Here is a 20,367-nt window from a genome sequence, read left to right as displayed (position 1 = left end):
GCTATGTTCACTTTAAAATAAATAAACTAAATAAAATTAGAGATTGCAAAATCAACCAACTTTCTAAGAAAATTTTCTCCATGAGTAAAAAACCCGCTTTTGCTATTTCAAACAAATTAGTCAATAATTATATGTATTCGTAAAATCATTATTTGAGGAACAAAGATGAAATATAAATTGAATAAAAAGTTGCGGTTCGTGTATTAATTAGCTCTTCATATTTTAAAGAGAAAAGAAATAAAATTATAAATATCTTCCACTCCAAGTTCTTTACTTACATCTGCCCATAATTTGTTCACGACGTGTCGTTTGTGGTAATCTGGATGACCTTGGATCCACAATGGAACTTTATAAAAAAAACAATTTATTAAAACATCAACATCTATTTCCATTATTATTTTCATTTTTATCTCCGCACCTCGCACCGTCGACTACTTTCACGCAAAAAGAACTTTCTTCTCTCACGTAGCGCTCAATTTCTCTGCAGACGACGCTCCATTCGCATCAATTCGGACGAACAATCCCAGCATGTTGGGATCGTTCGCATTCGCATCTTTTCGTCGGTTTTCGCAATTCGCAGGTCGGAACTAGTCGAGGCACTCCAATTCATTTACACGTGCTGGGAAATTCGCATTCGCATTCGCAATCGCATTCGGATGCAATGGAGGCGCGGCCTTACGGTCCCCGAGATATAGCTCCTTAAATCTCCCAAAATTCAAAATGTTTGGGAGTAATATTTCCGGAACGGTAAGTCATAGAAAAATGATATTGGTGTTAATAAGTACCTAAGAGGATGGTAAAGATTTTGGTACCAATAGTGGACAGCTGGACAGTGGCTATCGGTTACTATTTGAGTTTCAAAGCCAGAAGTCAACCAACACTGCAATTTTTAATTTTATTTCTGATGTAGCGATGGATATAAATAAAAGAAAGCATCTAATTGGTATTTTTGTTGATTTATCTAAGGCGTTCAATTCTGTAGACCATGGCATTATGCTAGAAAAATTGTATTCGTGTAGTATCAGAGGTGTGGCATACAATGAATAAAGTCTCATTTACCTGAACGTAGTCAAACTGTTGGCATCTGTAGAGGTAAATGGCAAGAAGAGAAATATTCAGATCATCTATACTGAAAGTGACAAAAGAAGTACCACAAGGTTCAATACTAGGTCCTCTTTTATTTGTGAAATCCATTATGATTTAGTTAACAATTTAAGCTGTGTCAAATCAGCATTATATGCTGATAACAAATATTCTTGTCGGTAAAGACTCAGTAGACGAAGCAGGACGGCTCACTACAAAGACTTTACCGAAAATTATTAGTTGGCTAAACATAAATAAACTAACTATAAATTTGGGAAGAACTAGAATTGTCAAATTTCAATTTTTAGGCCAGAGAAATGAACTTATCCCAATAACTATAGACTCAGCAGAATTATGTCAATCAAAATCTGTTAAATTTCTAGGGGTATATGTTAATTAAGATTTAAAATGGAATACTCGTGTTGGACATTAATACTAAAATAAGTTCACTGTGCTTTGCATTCCATAGACTACAAGGCAGTTTATGCAAGGAAGCTCTCATGTCCTTATACTATAGTAAAGTTCTTTTAATAATAAACTATGATGTTATATTTTGGGGGAATTCAAGAATAAGTGCTAGCACATACCGAATACAGAAAAAATATTTGAATAATGTTTAATATGTCTAAACGATCCTCATGTAAAAATATTTTTAAAAATATAAATTATTGGCATTACCTAGTTTATATATATAACATAATTATGTATGTAATCGAACATAAGGATCTATTTACATTAGCAAATACGATTCATTCATACAATACTAAGAAATACTTTGTTACAATTATTGTTAGGAAAAAGTTATTGCTCTGTTGAAACTCACCTTACTGATAACATATAGAGAATGTATCCAAATATGACAACTATAAAGTTTAATTGGGGAATATCCTTATAGTGCAAGCTATGAACAAGCAAAATAAATATTAATGGCTTACGGTTCCCGAGATATGGCTCTTGAAATCTCCCGAAATCGACAATATTTGGCCAATATCTCGGGAACGATAAGAGAGGCGTGAAAAATGTTATCACTTTCTCTTCAAAAATTCCGGTAACTTTTGATGCTTGTTAATAAAATTGCAACTGACCAAAGCAGTATATGCAGTGGGTCAAAAAAGTTTCCGTACAGATGTTTTCCGGTTATGTATTGTAATATTTCTTACAAAGTACAGAAAGAAAAGGACAATTTCTATGAGTTTTCTATAAGGAAGTCCATAATAAGCATATACATAAGAAAATAAAATATTTGGAACCTTTAATTCAGAAGAAAATCAAATACACACGACATACTGACCATATTACAAATCAAAAAAGTTTCCGTACCCGTAAAGGAATGCACATTAATAAGGGCACCACTTTGCATTTCGACCGCAGCTAGTGATCAGTTTGGCCTCCTTTGGCCTTAAGTACTTCTCGCATTCGTTTCTGCATTGCAGTGACCAATTTTGATGTAGTTACATGGGAGGTGTTCCTCCATTCTTCACTTAATGCATATTTCAACTAGTTCTTCTTTCTAATATTTTGTTTCCTAATGCACTTCCTAATTCATCCCACAGATGCTCAATAGGATTACGGTCAGGAGATTGTGGAGGTGTATAAAGTTGTTTCGGTTCATTATACGACAACCAGTCTTTCACTTTTCGTACAGTATGTTATGGTCGTTATCTTGCTGGAATGTAAAAGAGGCTCCCATATTCAGTTTCTTTGTACTGTTTTTGAGATTCTGTTTCAGAATGTTTAAGTAAACGTGTTGTTCCTTTGTACCTTCGATAAAATTCAAATTTCCTACTCCAACTGCACTCATACACCCCCAGAGGAATACAATACCACTTCCATGGTTGACAGTAGGATAAAGATGCTTCGGTTCCATGTACGTATTTGGGTTCCTCCACACAATAACTCTTACGTCGGATCCTTGAATGTTGAATTTGCTCTTCATCACTAAATAAAACAGAGTTCCAGAAGCTAATTGGCTTGTCCACATGAGCTTTTTGGAACTCTACAAATTTCTTGGCATTTGCTTTACTAACATATGCTTTCTTTCTGGTTATACAACAGTTGTAGCCTGCTTTTCTGATGAAACTGCGAATTCTTTCAGGAACCATTTCTACACCAGTTAGTTTCAAGCATATTAGCTAGTTTTGGAGCGTTTGTTTTGGGTTCATTTCGAATAGTTCTTAAAATAACACGTTTACGATTATTCTTCTAGCTTTGTTGGACGGACACTGTGCGGTCGAACTTTGCAAGTATTTGTTGCAATATACCTATTTAAAACGTATTGTACTATAGAATGTGATTTACTGTCTCTGCTATGTTCCTAAGAGACATATCTATTTTACCAAAATTTTAGTATTAGTTCACGTGTTGAAATTGGGACTTCCATTTTGACGAGTCGTTTTACTGCCTCTGTAGGTCTTCCTTGCCAGATGGGTCAGAAGTGGTACTTGATCATCAGTAGAGCACGGTACTGTCATCTCTAATCACCGTAAACCCTGTTTTGTGTGTATTTTCCTTTCTTCTTTTGTATATTTGTACCGTGTACGGAAACTTTTTTGACCTCAATTTTCAGCAACTTAACTTAAATCGTCAGTTATACTATCAGTATATTCAATACCATCACTATAATGTGTACACATTACAACTAGACATGAACAAATTCAGCTAATGTAATTGTGTTTTATTATTTATTTTAAGATATTAAAAAATTTTGAAATTGCTAATCTCAACTGTACGGAAACTTATTTGAACCACTGTATATGCTCGCAGCAGTAATTGCTCGCTCAAGAGGGGTTTAAACCTCAAAACACCCTTGTGTACTGGACTCATTAACAATGAATACTATTTTAATCTAAGAATTCTTTTGTACTTTTGTCAAATACTGAGAAAAGAAAAAAACTCGTGTAGATAGTTTTTGACAACATATTAGCAATAGTTGAGTAACATCAATTTCTTCAGGTTATTCTTTACTGCTGTATAATTTTTAACGAACTTTTTAAAGTTCGTTACTGAATTCGCTATGTCTGTGCGTCATTTTTTTCAATTTTGAGCCCCCCGTTCGATAGCGCATCAGAAATGATAATGTGTCTGAGGAAGGTTATCTTACGTTTGAGGAGGGCACAAAATTAAAAGTTAATAAGTAAAATTACACATTATTGTTATTAGGAAATAGCACTCTCAACTTTTGATTTGGGAAGTTGACGATATGGACATTGTTCGTAATGTTAGAATGTTCAAGAAATGTTTATGATCATGTCGTAGGCTAGACACACCAATACGCAAACCCAGTTATTTAACCTATTTAAAATTTCCACGTTCCTGTAACTGAAAGAAATTTAAATAAAATACACTGAATAATGATCCCATCCCGTGTTTCCTACAAATTAATGCCTCGCTATTCTTTTTAATTCATCGTTGATTATGGCTTCTGTGGTAAGTAGTTCCCTTTCAACAGTCATTTTGCCTGATCGGAAAGTTTTAATATCATTTCTAAAATTATAATTAGCTGCATAAACTATCAGTTTCTATTTCTGTGTTATGCAGAACCTTTACGTACCAGACTTCACAAAAAAATTGCTGTGTGTAACGTAACGTAACGCAAAACATTGAAAAATTAAAATTATAGCTTTTATGGCTATAACCGAAAAGTATAACGCTGATCTTGTACTGCGTTGACGCAAACCGTTATCGAATGGGACCCACGTTCTATTCAAATTCATAAAGCGTGTGCATTTCGTCCGTATTGTATCTATATGATTACACGAAAAAAAAAACTACTGTAAGTACTCTCTCACGTGCAGAGCAGTGGTGCTTAGTTTGAGGGAAATTCCCGCGGCGTAGGGAGATTTAGCATTTTTTAAGGAGGGAAAAAGGGAGATTTAACGAATATGAGATAAAATGTAGGGAAATTTAGATTTTCAATAAATGTTATGTTACTAAGCGCTGCGACAGGATGACAAAAGACCGTTACATTCTCTGCAGAATCCCACACAGAAAGTGACAAACTTTTTTCCCACAAGGCTTCAGAGGCCTGGCTTGAGGATGTCATTATACAAGATAACGTTGAAGTAATAACAGAATATCAAAAGCACAAATGTATGTTGTGGATATATGAGCAGAGTTTAATAATCTATAGATATACAATAATGCTCTCTTTAAATATATATATACATAATATATTTGGGAAAATTTATCTTAAAACGGAATTTTTGAACATTCCTGAAGGAAAATTTTAACTTTAGGACCTAGCATCACTGGTGCAAGAAATCTACCTGTCGTTTTGCTATAAACTAACAGGATTAGTTTTCTATAAGTATTCTGACATTTCGAAGCAACGACCCGGTAGCTCACAACAATTAACCCCTTTAAACCTGATTTTTTTTTAAGCTTGAAAAAAATTATTTGTTGTGGTTTTTAAACGCATTGGGGTCTTCTGATGCCATTTTGCCTAAAATTTTGTTTTTGTTACCCATAGTTCTCCAGATATTTTATGTGCACAAATGTGTACATCTGGACTCCACTGTCATATAAATTTTTAGTTTTTATATAGCATTGGTGTCCCGTTGTACACATTTGTGTACATTAAATATTTAGAAGGCTATCGGTCACACTGATATTTTTTTAAAATAAATAACCGGTGAATCTTCTTCAGTTTCATCTTCAGATAAATCGAAATCAGGAATGTCGCCCTTCTCCAACACATCTAAAATTTTCTCCGTGGAGAGAGATGGGCTGCTACCAGATGGTTTATCCATGATTCTAATTCGTGTACACACTACCTCCATGTACCATATAATTTATAAGAAAATTTTGGTCTCATGTCGTTGATATAAGTCCGATCGAAGCTAAACCAAACCAATTCTTACTAATATTATCACCCAAAAACACATACTCAATGAGCTTTCATTGATAACACATCTGTTCATTACGATCCTCTTGGGCACAATTGTGTACATTATATTTCAACAACAAATAAAGTTATAACGAATTGCTTGTCATATTTGTAATTTTACCACAAAAGATAACAGATATTCACAAACACACGCAAGCACTTCAAAAAGATAGTTCAGAAAGAGAAACTTCTAATTATTGTAATAAAATCGACGAGGTAGTACCTGTTGATAAAACTGCAACACCACAGACCATTTACAATACTTATATCACATACTACTCACTAGAACGCAGCAGCTACTTGTATAACAGTGAAGCAAAGCTACACAAATGTAAACAATCGGCCTGTATGCCCACAACAATGCTTTAAGTAGAATTAATGCAATAGAAATTTAATGTACACAATTGTGACCGCCAGGTCTGAATGGGTTAACCCTATAATACCCCGCGTTACATATATGTAACATTGGGATTTTAATTCTTTATATTGAATACAATGGTGTTTTGCTGCTAATACCCACTGTGACACATCTGTAACAGTACGCTCAACACCACCTAGTGGATTATTGCTGAACTTCTTGTTATTTTGTCCTCCCAGAAGTATTTGAAAACATATTTTTTGCCTCTATGATATCACACTCTGGGTATTATAGGGTTAAATCAATTCAGACAATTTTTTAAATAAGATATTTTTAATTTTACCGTTCAAAGTCAAGTAAATCTATATTAACTTATAATATACTGAATAAAATAAATTCTTACCTTTCATTTACATCGTATGATTCATCTTTTACCATGTCACTCGAGAATAATCGAGAACCTTCATCATGTTGTTCTTCTTTTAAGTTAGTTACGGACATAGACGTTACATTTGGTTTAGATTCAGATAGCGCTTTTATATTATGTTCTTCCAAATTGAAATGCGACGCGCAAGTTATGGCATCATACTTGATCAGAGGTTTCTCTGTGAACACGCCTACTTCCACTGCTTCCTCTTTTAATGTGGGAAGTTCTATTTTCTTCAAGTTGAATTGTTCCAATTTGTCATAACTATTGTTATATTCAAGTTTACAAGTTAATTCAGATTTAATAGAAGATACTTCAATTTGTGTTCTATGTACATCTTCCATTGTCAAATACTGTTATTAGAAAGGTGTAATTTACGAAGATCTGTATAAGACTTTATTCCTACAGCCGTAAATTTGAAACCACCACAAGTTAAAATAAATGTGAAGCTTCTACTTTATTTATTCGACAACACTTAAGCTATTTTCCTTCAAATGTGCCTAGAAAAGATAAGGTACATTTTATTTCACTCAACTATTAAAACACTAAGTACTCTATCAAATATGAACACAATAAATTAATTGAAACCGTAAAATTATGAAGTATATTATCACACTACATACAGAGCAACATTATGCGGCAGACGTCAGATATTGGGATCAGATTACTGACAGGATGGAATACTAAGGGCCCGATTGGCGAGAATCTTCCTTTTTCTACTTGAAAGGTAATAAACACCATAGGCGGCGCCACAGTGGGTGCAGCTGCACCCAAATTAACTTCGATTTTCAGATTTCCTACAATAATACTTTCTATTTTGTATATTTGTTATTTCCTATGTTTGGATATATTTGAGTGACTTCATAAGCCTCTCAAAAGTTCTTGCTATCATACCGTGTTTTTCTAAGTTTTTCTTTTCTTTTTTTTAGTAAAATTTAAGGATTATTTTGGAGATCTTAAGGATCAATAGTTTAGAACGTTCTGGCAACAATGTTAGGATATATTGTCCCATCCTAGCCTGTACCCACTTTACCAAAATCCTGGCGCCGCCTATGATAAACACATCTAAATTGGAAAACCAAATACAATTTCACCCATTAACTATTTTTGCATTAAGCAAATGCTTAAGATCCACAAATGTTGACTATATTATGAAATACTCATTTCCAACAAAACTACTGGAAACCACAAGGAAAAGTGTTGGAAAATATCGAGAAGATAAATGTATTAAAATACGATGTATTTTACTTGTACAATATCATATATTAAGAGTGCATACTCTATTTATGTATCTGAAATCATTAAGAAGGAGATAAGTAAAGAACATTTATAGTTCAGATGTCTATAAAAGAAACGACGATTATGAAAAACATTGGGTAACAAAAATATTGAATGTATATAAAATTGAAGTAGTTCATGTGGTCTCAAATGTTCATCGAGATACAAATATTACCTTGCTAAGCTACAAATCTGCATATTTTGATAAGGATTAAATTTGCACAGTTTCTGAGCTAGGAAACCATTGTGAATGAGAGAATACAAAATATTTAAATTGATACCTGTGCGTATTTATGCAAATTTTCATATTTTTTTCAAGTGTTTGTATATTCTACTCAATTTTTAATATTTATAGCCCAGAAAATAAAGGGATCTTGTCGGGAAAAATTCGGGACAACGAGGCATCGAAAAAAGTATACATAAAAATGTAAAAATTTTACATATTTCTACGAATATCTCTTAAAGTATTAAACCTAGCGAAAAGTGTTAAGAATAACTTTTCTTAGATCGTGGTTCAAGGAAAAAACTGCAAAAGAAATTTGAAGATCGGATTAATAATAACGGAGATATGAGCGATAATCGAAAACTTTGCAAATTAAATGTTAAAGAGGGGTGGAGGGAAAAGCACAAAGGGGAGGGGTTGGGACTTTTGGGAAAATGCTGCTCTAGTTGGGTCCTAACAACTGGCAAAAGTTCAGCTTGTCTCAAATTTTTCCCGACAATCACGGATTTTTTTCCTTTCATTTCCTGGGCTATTAATGACAACGTTGAAATCATGTCAAAAATAGTAATTTTAGCAAAGGTATCATTAAGTAGATTAAAATTGCGTGAATTTCCTTAGAATAATTTAAGAGGAAGAGGTTAAACTAGGTGAATGTACAGGAGCAAGGAAAGCATGCTACACACAGAGCCGGAAACGAATCGAAACGACTGAAAAATGCATATCTTCAAATTTGGACATACTTTAATGTGTACAAATGAATTGCCTTTTAATGGTGGACATAAGGAAATATGTCGACTTTTTGACATTACGGGTATGTCCGCCATGAACATAAAAATGTGAGCAACTATAGCATGTCAAAATGATCTACTGCGTTGATTTCATTAGTTTTGACGGATTAGTATGTTATTTTTTTTTTTATCATTGGGGCAATGTTTGAGATGATACACTTGTACGGCAAAAATTTATACACATGTGCGGAAACGTGAGTCGGTTGTCGTTTCTCTCTTGTTATCAGTGTTACCAATGTAGCACTTAGTTGCTTGATCTAGACATTTTTAAGGATATTTTTTATCAAAAACAATTGGTTCATTCATCATTATTAGGACCACTTGTTAGAATAGAGATTTAGTACCTTTTAAATGTTGTCTAGTGACTAAACTAGCATTATTTCCACTAAAATTAATATTTCTAGCGTCTTCTTGCAGTGTGTTGAGCGACAGTATTATTCGCGTTGTTGGCAGTGTGTTTAGTATTATTACAACATGTTTGTGTGCTCTATTACGGACAGCTTTGACATATCTTTTTATGCTATATCAACATACTTCGGGCTCTGTGTGTAATAGAAATCTTAACTAGACAGAATACGGCATTGTACCAACAGCGGAAAGGTGTTCGGAAAATATAGCGAAATAATTTTAATAAAACCAAATTGTGTTTTGTAGGCTTTAGTATGTTTCCTTCGCTTTGTACAGAAGATTTAAAATGTACAGCAGCTAAATTCTAGGAAGAGGTTGAAAGCAACATGATGAATGAGGTATCTAATAGTATCTCTTATATATTATGTCAGTAGCTAAAAGTGGCGGGCGCAATTTTAAGCTACTGTAGCTGAAAATACGTTAGGAGTAGACACAATCTGGGCCTTATTAGGAGCCGTTCCTTCTTGTGACTAAGGCCATACTAAGAGTTTGGTTACCGCATAATTAAATAATTAGTCAAACACTTAGTGTGACGTTGATCACATACAATAATGACTCTGAATAAGGTGTCCAAGATGTTTGAATGTGTGTATATTTTAGTAACAAATTACTTATTTTTAACTAACCACTTTAGTTAGAGATCTTTCACGTCTCTTCTGCCGAACTATACTGAAACCGGCAGTTTGGAAATACACTAAACTTTCCGGCTTTAATATTGATCCACATGAGTTGAAACGATAAGATATAGTGAGAAGAGGTTTCTCTTATCGATTTAGTGTTCTAAAATAGATAAAATCGTCTCTCTTGACCCCTTATTTAAACCAGAAGTGGCACAAATTAATCAATTATGGTTTTAACGTTGATGACCATAGAATAAAAACGGTAGTAGGTATGAGAAGTGGTTTCTGTAGTCAATTAAGTGTCTTAAGAATATATACTATCATTTTTATTTTTTTTAAACTAAAACCGAAATGGGTGTAAACCATTTCTAGTTTAACATTGATTGTTATCAGCGTTGCAAATCTGTCTTCAACATTGGAAAGAGGGACGGGCACCGTTCCTACAATCTTTTTTTTTCTTTCTTTCTTTCTTTCTTTAAGCGATGTTCAAAATATTTATGAAGTTGCAAAACAATGCTGTCGAGAATCAGCGGAGCATTGGGAGGCAGGCAGATTTGAGACTTATTCTGGGGGAAGGGGGAAGAGAGATGAGACTCACAATGATCCGCATTAGAAATTTAGGACACTTGTTTTATAATAATATAAATAATGACTTCCCCAAAACTATGAAGAAAGAAAATCAATTATTTTTGACCACTATATTCTTATTTGAGCAAAATGATTATGATTTCAATGGCATTATAGCAATTAGACAAATAGTTGAAATTAAACTAACAATAATTGACAAATTTAATGTAATGAAGTTTCAAACCTTTACAACATTACGGCGAATACTTAACAGAAAGTATCAAACTACGAAAAAGTGGAAAAGGAAAGCACCCTCCAGTACTGAACAATGATAAATACAAGTTCTCGAAAAATATTAGGGCACGAACATGAAGTTTACAATATGTGTATGTCAATTTTGCAGCATGAGAGGGGGGATATATCTACCTCTGCAACTTATCGCAATTTGCGTCGAAGTAGCGAGAGATTGATGCGACTACTAAAAGCACCAGAACAAGTTCAGATTGAAATACTACAGAATACGATTCTTTTTTTAAAAAAATGGAAAAGCCAAGAGAAAACAATTTCATCTCACTTTCTTATGTGGCAGTCAGGCATAAATCATCGCACTTATCCCCAAGAAGCACTTTTCAGATCGTATTATTGGGGGAACAGTCCCCCGTGTTCCAAGATTGAGGGGGACATGTCTCCCTCATTTCCCCGGCATTTGCGCCAGTGATCGTTATAGAGTAAGAATGGTACCAGATAGCAAGAAGCGGTCTATTTTATTCTATTATACTTTTTTTTCTTGACGGGAGATTATATAACGAAAGTCACAGCCGTAAGGCCCAGTTGACTGCTTCACTGGTTTTGTTGTAAGTAGGTGTGATATAAATTATAAATGTAAAGATGGCCCAATATAGGACGAATTGGCCTGTTATACGTGAAGTTGTTTTTACACTAAATCGTAAAAATTAATGGAGGGTAGAGGCACCGGACATATAAGAAACATGTAATATAATATAAACATTGTAACAGACTAAATAATGTCTAAAATTAATTTTGATGACGAAATTAAAGTTGTAAAAATTAAAGAACATAATGCTTCTATACTGAAGAAACCGAACACCATGTTCTCTCCCTTTCTCGACGTTCTTTAAGAGTCTTCATCCCGGCGAAATTAAAATACCGTTAATTTTACAGTAATTATGTGATATCTTCAAATAGATAAAAGATAATCGAAATGTGGAACAAGAGCGCCCTAGACAATACTATTTTACATGAGAAACCGTTATTACGAGTCATTTATCTGCTTTCGATTTCGAGCCATTTTGAAAATCGGCATTTATTTTCGCGTTTCTAAATAGCTGAAAACGGAAAGCCGCTAGGTGACTTGTGATATCGGTACCTCACGCAAAATAATATTGTTTAGGGCGCCCTTGTTAAATATTTCAATTATCTTTTATCTATTTGAAGATATCACATAATTACTGTAAAATTAGCGGTATTTTAATTTCGCCGGGATAAAGACTCTTAAGACATTGATATAATTTCATTGTCAGAAATTTTGCAGACAAGAAAGCTTGGAAGATTATACTGTATTGTAATTGTTGTGAGGTGCTGAAAATACAATGAATTTAAAATTGTTTAATTTGTTGCTAAGTATTAGTAATAGTGGAATTTAACTTTTTTATTTAGTTTTTCTTAAGTTTTGTTATGTTATTAATGATCATGGCTAAGGCCAAAGTTTGCAAAATTAGGAAAACAATTTGCGTAAATTATTCTAGATTTTAAAGTACTATTTTTATTGAAGAAAAAGATCTGGACGCTTTCTCATAAAGTTCCCAAAATTGACTTACGGTTATGGTTTACTTACTATCAAACTTCGAAAGTTAGAAGATTTCTAATCTATATATATATATATATAATTGAAAATCATTATGTTTGTGACTCTAAATCTCTTGAACCGCCCCACCGATCTCGATCAAAATTGTAACATGGATGAGGTTCGAGGCTGGGCTGGTTTTAGGCTATTTACTTTGTGGGTAGAACCGAGGGGCGGGGGAGGAGGAGGAGGTATAAAAATATAAATAAAACTTAGTAACTCCTGAACCACTCGACCAATCTTGATCAAATTTTCAACATAGATGAGGTTTAGGCCTGTGGTCGTTTTTATGATATAAATTTGACGGAGCAACGTAGGAGAGGAAAAGGAGGGGAGATATATAAAAATCAATTTATATAAGACAGAAAGTGTCTATTTTTGTAACTTAATAACTCTTGAACTATCCGACCGATCTCAATCAAATTTTCAAGATACATGAGGTTCGGATCTGGAAACATTTTTGTAATTTCACTTTAACGGTAGATCCTAGGGGAGGGGGAGGAGAGAGGGACATAAATAAAAACTAATAAAACCTAATAACTTTTGAACCACGCAACCAATGTCGAACAAATGTTCAACATAAGTTATATGAGGGTTGGGGCTTGGGTGTTTTTTTATCGTTTCACTTTGACGAGCCAACCTAGGGGTGAGGGAGAGGGAGATATATATGTAAAAAATAAAATTAAAATGACCGCCTTTATGACTTCATCACTCTTGAACCTCCCGACCGATCTCAATCATTTTTTTATTTTATTTATTTATTTATTTATTTTTTCAGGAAAATACGAAACCCGTATTCCCTCATTTTACGTCTGTAACATCTGTGCTCAATTTCATTCACTTCGGTTCACTTGTTTTTGCCTTTCGGGTGTCAACTTTCAAAATTTTGGGTGGGGGCTTTTGCCCTCTAAAATCGTTTTTTCACAGAAAATAAAAAACACGTATTCTATTACTTTATGTGAAGTATCTGCCTGCCAAATTTTATCAAAATCAGAGTGTTACACTTCGGAAGTGTTACTTGTTAATGATGGTGATTGTTTTCGACCAAGAAAGGAAATCTAATAGTCGGGGGCCTATTTCTCAAAATTACCAGTTTTGTAATCGTTTCTTACATGTCGTAATATATAACAGAATAGAAATAGTAAAATCATAATAGGAGTTGATTCTAAATATTAATTCTAACACTTCTACTTTGTCATATTTTTATCGTACATACAATTGAAGACTTTGGGGCAAAAACCCGTTAAGTTCTAAAAGTGATAGTGTAAAGGAGATAGCTTCACAAGGGTTTCTCCTCATCCGATTTTCTTCAAACTTGGCACCTATATACTAGACCAAAGATAAATCGACACGTATTTTTGTTTCTTCCGGAAAATAAGTTAAGGGGACCAAAGGGTCCCTTTTCAAAAAATGGACCCCTTGTTTAAAAGAGCCACTTTAAAGAAACGAAACTCTGACGTTGCATAGATGACTTCGAAGTAGGAAATACGGATTTTATCGTTTTGGGGAAAAAAGGATTGGAGGGGCAATGACAAAATGACAAAGGACCGCGCACAATTCTTAAGGAAATTGAATTTCGGTGGAACTGCTTAAAACCATGATATGTTGTAGATATGGTGTTCCTGAGAAAAGTTCTCGATGGGCACAACCACAATTCACTGATCGTTTGGCCACTACAGGGCCACCTTTTTGAAAACAGCCGAAGATAGTGATGTTCTTGATTTCGCTAAAAATGACTGAAACTGTGATATGTTGTAGATATTGTGATCCGGAGAAAAAGTCTTAATGGGCATAACCACCAATCACTTATCGTTTGGCTACTGCAGGGCCACTTTTTTGAACATAGTGCTATTCTGAATTTCGTTTTTTCTTTAAAAAAAAAAAAAAAGACTGAAACCATGATATGTTGTAGATATTGTGATTCTGAGAAAAAGTCTCAATGGGCACAACCACCAATCACTGACCGTTTGCCACTACAGGGACACTTAAACAAAAAAAGAAGAAGAAAGAAAGAAAGAAACAAGGTAACGTTATTCTGGATTTTAGTGGAGTTGCTTGAAACCGTGATATGTTGTAGACATTGTGGTCCTGAGAAAAGGTCTGAATTTGTACAACCATAGCATCACTGACCTTTTGGCCACTACAGGGCTATTTTAATAAAAAATGAGCTGAAGGTAACGGTATTCTGGATTTCGGTGTAAATGAATGAAACTGTGGTATATTGTAGGTGTCGTGAACTAAAACTACTTATTGTAGGTGTTGAGAAAAACTGTCTAGGTCTTTCCAGGGTTTTCATTTGTCCCGCAAGATGAACATCTGAATGTTGTGTATGCTTAAATGACGTTGGCCGCTACTCTCCCCCAGGGGCGTCATTTAGGGGGACAGGAGGGGGCAATTGACCCCCCCAGAGTTTGAGGAATGCATATACTTTAATCAATTGTCTACTAGTAGACTACTATAAAACGTGAAAGTCTTTTGTCGGTGGTGCTCTTGCCCCCTTCAAGCGAAATCTGAAATGACACCCCTGCTCTCCCCATCATTTTTCTGGGTTGTGGGATAGGACTTTTTCATACAATTCTACCAAAATTCCAGAGTATCCTTACCTTCTGATGTTTTAAAATATGTGACCCCGTAGTTGCCAAATGGTCACTGATTGGTGGACCCTGTAATGGCCAAACGGTCATTGATTGGTGGCTGCGCCTATTGAGCTTTTTTCAGGATTACAATATCTACAACATATCAAGGTTTCAAGTAATTCCACCGAAATCCAGAATACCATTACCTTCAGCACTTAAAAAAAAAAAAAAAAAAAAAAAGTGTCCCTGTAGTGGCCAAACTGTCAGAGATGGGTGGTTGTGCAAATTCAGATTTTTTCCAGGATCACAATATCTACAACATATCACGGTTTCAATCTCTTTTTTTTTTTTTTTTTTACCGAAATTCAGGATATCACTATCTTCGGCTGTTTTAAAAAAGTGGCCCTGTAGTGGCCATAAGGTTAGTGATTTGTCGTAGTGCCCATTGAAACTTCTTCTTAGGAACACCATATCTACAACATATCACGGTTTTAAGCAATTATACCGAAATCTAATTTCCGTAAAGATTGTGCGGGGTCTTTTGTCATTTCGAAGGGGGTATTGCCCCTGCAACCCTTTTCTCGCAAAAACAATAAAACCCGTATTTCCTACTTTGAAGTCATCTTTGCATCGCCAGAGTTTAGTTTCTTGAAAGTGACCCTTTTAACAAGGGGACCATTTTTTGAAAAAGGAACCTTTGCCCCCTTAACTTATTTTACGGAAGAAACAAAAACATACGTGTCAATTTTTTCTTTTTTTCGTCTAGTATATAGATGCCAAGTTTGAAAAAATCGGATTAAGAGAAACCCTTGGGAAACTATCTCCTTTAGACTTTCACTTTTTCGACTTAACGGGTTTTTGCCCGTCTTCAATTGTATTTTTTTTTTTTTTTTAACGATTGTATTACAAGACTAGTAGTTTTTTGAAGAATATACCCCTGGTAGCATTTGAAGAGAAAAATATTTGTGGAGTTTATCTGTCAGTTTTGCAGTCTTCAACTTGAGATCACGATATTTTCTGTTCGTGGTGACGTTTTGTTTTTGTCGTAAGTGAAACAAAAGTTCAATAACAATAATAATAAAATAAATGTTCCCCAGGAACTGAGATCCGACAAACAATGATTTGGCGGAACAAAGTTCTTCTGCGTCCAGCCTTACACTTCAATCCTTTCTCTTGCAGCCCAAGTTTTACGCTAAAGAAAAATGCCAATAATTGTCATGTGCTCTTAATTTTCTATCATTCAGTTTTACAGTTTAAGAAAAATGTCTCGATTTCACACTTTCAAAATATGGTAGTCTTAGTCTAAGGAAGAGTTTGCTGTCGAACATCCTTACAAGCAGTTTGGTTCATATAAAATAATCACCAACTGCACTTGAATGAGTTCCGCCGTACTCAGAAGCACACGAAAATATTGTTGATACAATTCATCATTAGAGCACTCTGTGGCGTAATGCCAGAGCGTTCAGCTCTGGTGTGTGGGTCCTTGGTTCGGTCTCAGCTCGCGCCAAGTGACCTTCGTGGTGGACAAACACCGTGTGAATAGGTTTTCTCGGAATTCTCCCGGTTTCCTCCCACTTGCTTCAAACCATCATTTCATTCATTTCTCATCAAAGCCGTCTCCTTTAGCCTAGCCGGCATAACAGTGGGACGTAAAACTTATCGATTTCACTTTATGTTTGCAATCCATCGTTATCTCGTTGTAAAGCCGTACAGCAAAAATTCAACATACGTCGGCAGGTTGAGATTTTTTCTTTCAATGTCAGAAAGACGATATTAATGTGACATTTCACTTGCACACTAGTACTTTGGTCTTGATTATAGTCTCCATGTCTGCTATAAATTGTAATGTGCAACTTTAAAACAACGAAGAATATCCTAGAGAGCTAATAAAATAGTATTTACGGTTCTATTACACAAATTTAAACTATTTCTAGGTCATCTTTCTGCATGTCACGAATTAACAACCGTAGTTAGGACGTTATAATTTTCGAGCATTAATAATTTTGCACTTTATGAAAGACCATAGAATCACCTATCATTCCATTCAAAAGGAATTTCTTAGAAGTAAATGGTTTACTTTAACATTAGAAAAAAAAGTTTATTAAATCAGTTGTGTCAGCTCAAGTCCCTTCTGAAAAAATATATTCTGGAGAAATATGCATTTTGTAAATTGCATTCGAAACGGGAGTTACGGGATTTTAACTCCACCTTGAAAAGATGTTATCCAAAAATAAACATTTACCATACACCTGAAATTATATGAACTTCGGATATTGAACTTCCTTGACTAACTTACCATAGGTCACTACACTCAAGGCTACTATAGACCCTCCGAGACATATATAAATCACGCTCGTTTTGATATCTTTGAAATGCAAATGAAATCTTCCAGTTGAACGTCCCGCGATTGTGCTCTTTAGGCTAAGGGAGACGATGATTAAAAGAAGTTGAGGATGATGTATGAATTGGTGGAATGAAAAAGTGAGAGGACACGGGAGTACCCCGAGAAAACCCACGGACGCATTTTGTCCACCACAAACTTACTTGGCTGAGGATCGAACGAGAGACCCAACACGCCGCCAGAAGTATACTTGTTTTAAAAGGGTATGAGATTGAGTATTTAAATCCCCTTCCCTATTGACGAAATTTCGTGTACGCCACTGTATTAAATTAATTATTTCGAGTATAAATGGCACTCGGGAGTTACAGTGACCTTTTCCTTCTCAAAATGAAATGAAAGCTTTAAGTTCTACGTTCCACGGTTATGACAGGTAGGCGAAAGAAGACGGTGATTATAAGAAATGAATGCAATGGTGGAACGAAAAAGTGGGAGGAAACAGGGAAAACCCCCAAAAACACGAACATTGGGTTTGTCCACTACAAAACTCACTTGGCGCGAGCTGGGATTGAACCAGGGACCCTGCTCACCAAAGAGAAACGCTCTATCACTGAGTCACCGTGCCCCTTCTTGTGTTGAAGTCCCATTAAGCAAGATATTATGGAAAAGATATAAATTTACTCAATTGCATTCGAAAGATTAGCTTCGGGATTTTAACTTCACCTTGAGCAAAATATCCAAAAACTAAATATATGCCATAAGACAGTGTATGGATACAAATATGTGAAATTATATGAACTTGAGCACCCTTGATGAATTTCAGCAAAGGTCACTACAACTTACTATATTTCAACACACACACACAAACACATATCACGCTTGTTTTGAGAGGATCCAAGGTTGAATACTTAGATCCTCTATAATATAACGAAATTCTGCTTACGCCACAGTATTAAATTCGAGTATAGAAGGCAGTCGGTAGGTGTACTGACCTTTACCTTCTGAAATATTACATATAGGTCTACAATTAAATCCTAATATTTACCTGAAGATGTTAAGAGCACTTCCAACTATTCTCATAGATTGCAGAAACATCGTAATCACAATAATAAGATAGAATAGCACTCACTCTAAAGAAAAAAACAGTTTAGACTGTAATTCAACCTCTGCATTCCCGGAGTCCTTTCTGATTGGTCAGTTTCTCTTGAGCTCAGAAAGGGTCGGGGAGGAAGAATGACGTATTATAATATGTAGAAAATCTCAAAATAAGTGCAAATAGGACTTTGTAACTTGACTTTCTCCTGTTGGTAAGCGGTACTTGATGGAATAAATTCAATTCTTTTCAACTATGACATGCGAGGAATTTCTCTCTTATGAAAGAGTACCCCACGGCAACAGAAGAGTAAAACGTTAACTGAAGTCATTTTTCTGATAATATCAAAAACATTTCTAGACTTACTTACGGACTTTCCCAGGAAAGCTCTTAACAGCTAAAATGGAGGTTTTATCGCTATGTATTATTATTATTATTATTATTATTATTATTATTATTATTATTATTATTATTATTATTATTATTATTATTATTATTATTATTATTATTATTATTATTATTATTAGATTAAATTCGAAGTTAGTTCCTGAAATCGTTTTACGTATTAGAGTGTTGTTTGTAAGCAATGTCCTGGAATTAGAAGCAAAAATTGATACTATTTCTAAAATACAATACAGCAGAAAGGGTCATTGTGGCTCAGTGGTAGAGTATTCACTTTTGGCGTAAAGAGTATCCGATTCGATTGCAGCTTATATGAATTAATAATGACAACATCGTGTTCGTAAGCTTTTCCATTTCCTCCACATTATTGTTTCACCAAACGTATGATTGTCACTTACTCTCACTAATCTTTCGTCTCCATTAAACGAAAGGGTAGAAACATGGGCCGTACAATAAGAAATTTCATTTTATTGATTTGAAGATAGCAGAAATATAGACACAATGCGCCTTCTAAGTAGTAGGCAAGTGATAAAGTTTGCTTTGCGTGTATTTGGTACCATGTGATTCCGAGTGGAAATAGGGGGCGCGGTGGCTCAGCGATAGAGCGTTCACATCCGGTTGTTGGGGTCCCTGGTTCGATCCCAGCGTGTGGACTTTGTGGTGGACAAACACTGTGCTCGTGGGTTTTCTCGGGGCTCTCCCGTTTCCTCCCACTTTCTTCACTCCACCATTTCATTCATTTCTCATAGTCACCGTCTCCTTTAGCCTATCCGGCATAATCGTGGGACGTAAAACTCAAAGATTTCATTTTTTTTTTTTCATTTTTCCGAGTGGAAATAGCTATTAATGGTTAGTATAAAATCTCTTTTACAGGAACGAATCCTCTTTTTCCAGCCTTTATAATAGTAAAATAGAAAAGCATCTTTTAGTTTAACGTCCCACGTGTATGCTCTTTAGGCTAAAGGTGACGGACGATCAAGGCAAGTGAATAATGATGGAAGAATTGCTGGAATGAAATCCGGGAGAAAACGGGAGTACACCGAGAAAACTTACGAACGATGTTATCCACCACAAAGTTACTTAGTCTGGAATCGAACCAGGGACTCATCGAACCGTAGGCAAGCGATCTACTACTTAGCCACCCTGGCCCCTCTTAAGTAAAATGAAGAAATGTTCAGTTTCAAATTAGTACAAACAATTGCAAGATTCTTTGTGTATGCTGTATATTTGTAATTATTTGTTAATATTGCTGCAATATTTAATTTCCAAAGAAATATAACACATCCAACTTTAAACACGAAAAAAATAAATTTAATACTGGTATTTCCGCAACCGTAATTGTAAAAGTTTAATTGTATTAATTATATTTTCTCGTTATGCCATTAAAAAATTTATCGAGTAATATTAATTGTATACCTATAATGGGATAACTACCCTTGAAATATCGATTATTAATA

At 34.8% G+C, this 20,367-nt stretch overlaps 1 protein-coding gene across 3 annotated transcripts in view; it reads right to left on the bottom strand.

Moving 5' to 3' along the window:
- Positions 1-18,733, bottom strand: part of LOC145684064 (uncharacterized) — a 204,591-nt gene extending 185,858 nt beyond the window's left edge. Inside the window, exons 1-2 of one of the 3 annotated variants that reach the window (XM_081755908.1) lie at positions 18,461-18,713; positions 6,730-7,253 (exon numbers count right to left, since the gene is read on the bottom strand). In XM_081755908.1, the coding sequence (XP_081612034.1) occupies positions 6,730-7,097 (368 nt within the window). In that variant the 5' untranslated portion in view covers positions 7,098-7,253; positions 18,461-18,713. Of the gene's footprint in view, positions 1-6,729; positions 7,254-18,460 lie in introns of all 3 variants that reach the window. The other 2 variants (XM_081755911.1, XM_081755909.1) reach the window with 2 other exon arrangements.
- Between the last annotated feature and the right edge of the window lie 1,634 nt (positions 18,734-20,367).

This window comes from Thermobia domestica, chromosome 4 (assembly GCF_964235325.1).
Source record: "Thermobia domestica chromosome 4, izTheDome1.hap1.1, whole genome shotgun sequence".
Lineage (NCBI taxonomy): Eukaryota > Metazoa > Arthropoda > Insecta > Zygentoma > Lepismatidae > Thermobia > Thermobia domestica.
The sequence above is the reverse complement of the archived record's forward strand: the minus strand, read 5'-3'. Positions and strand labels throughout refer to the sequence as shown.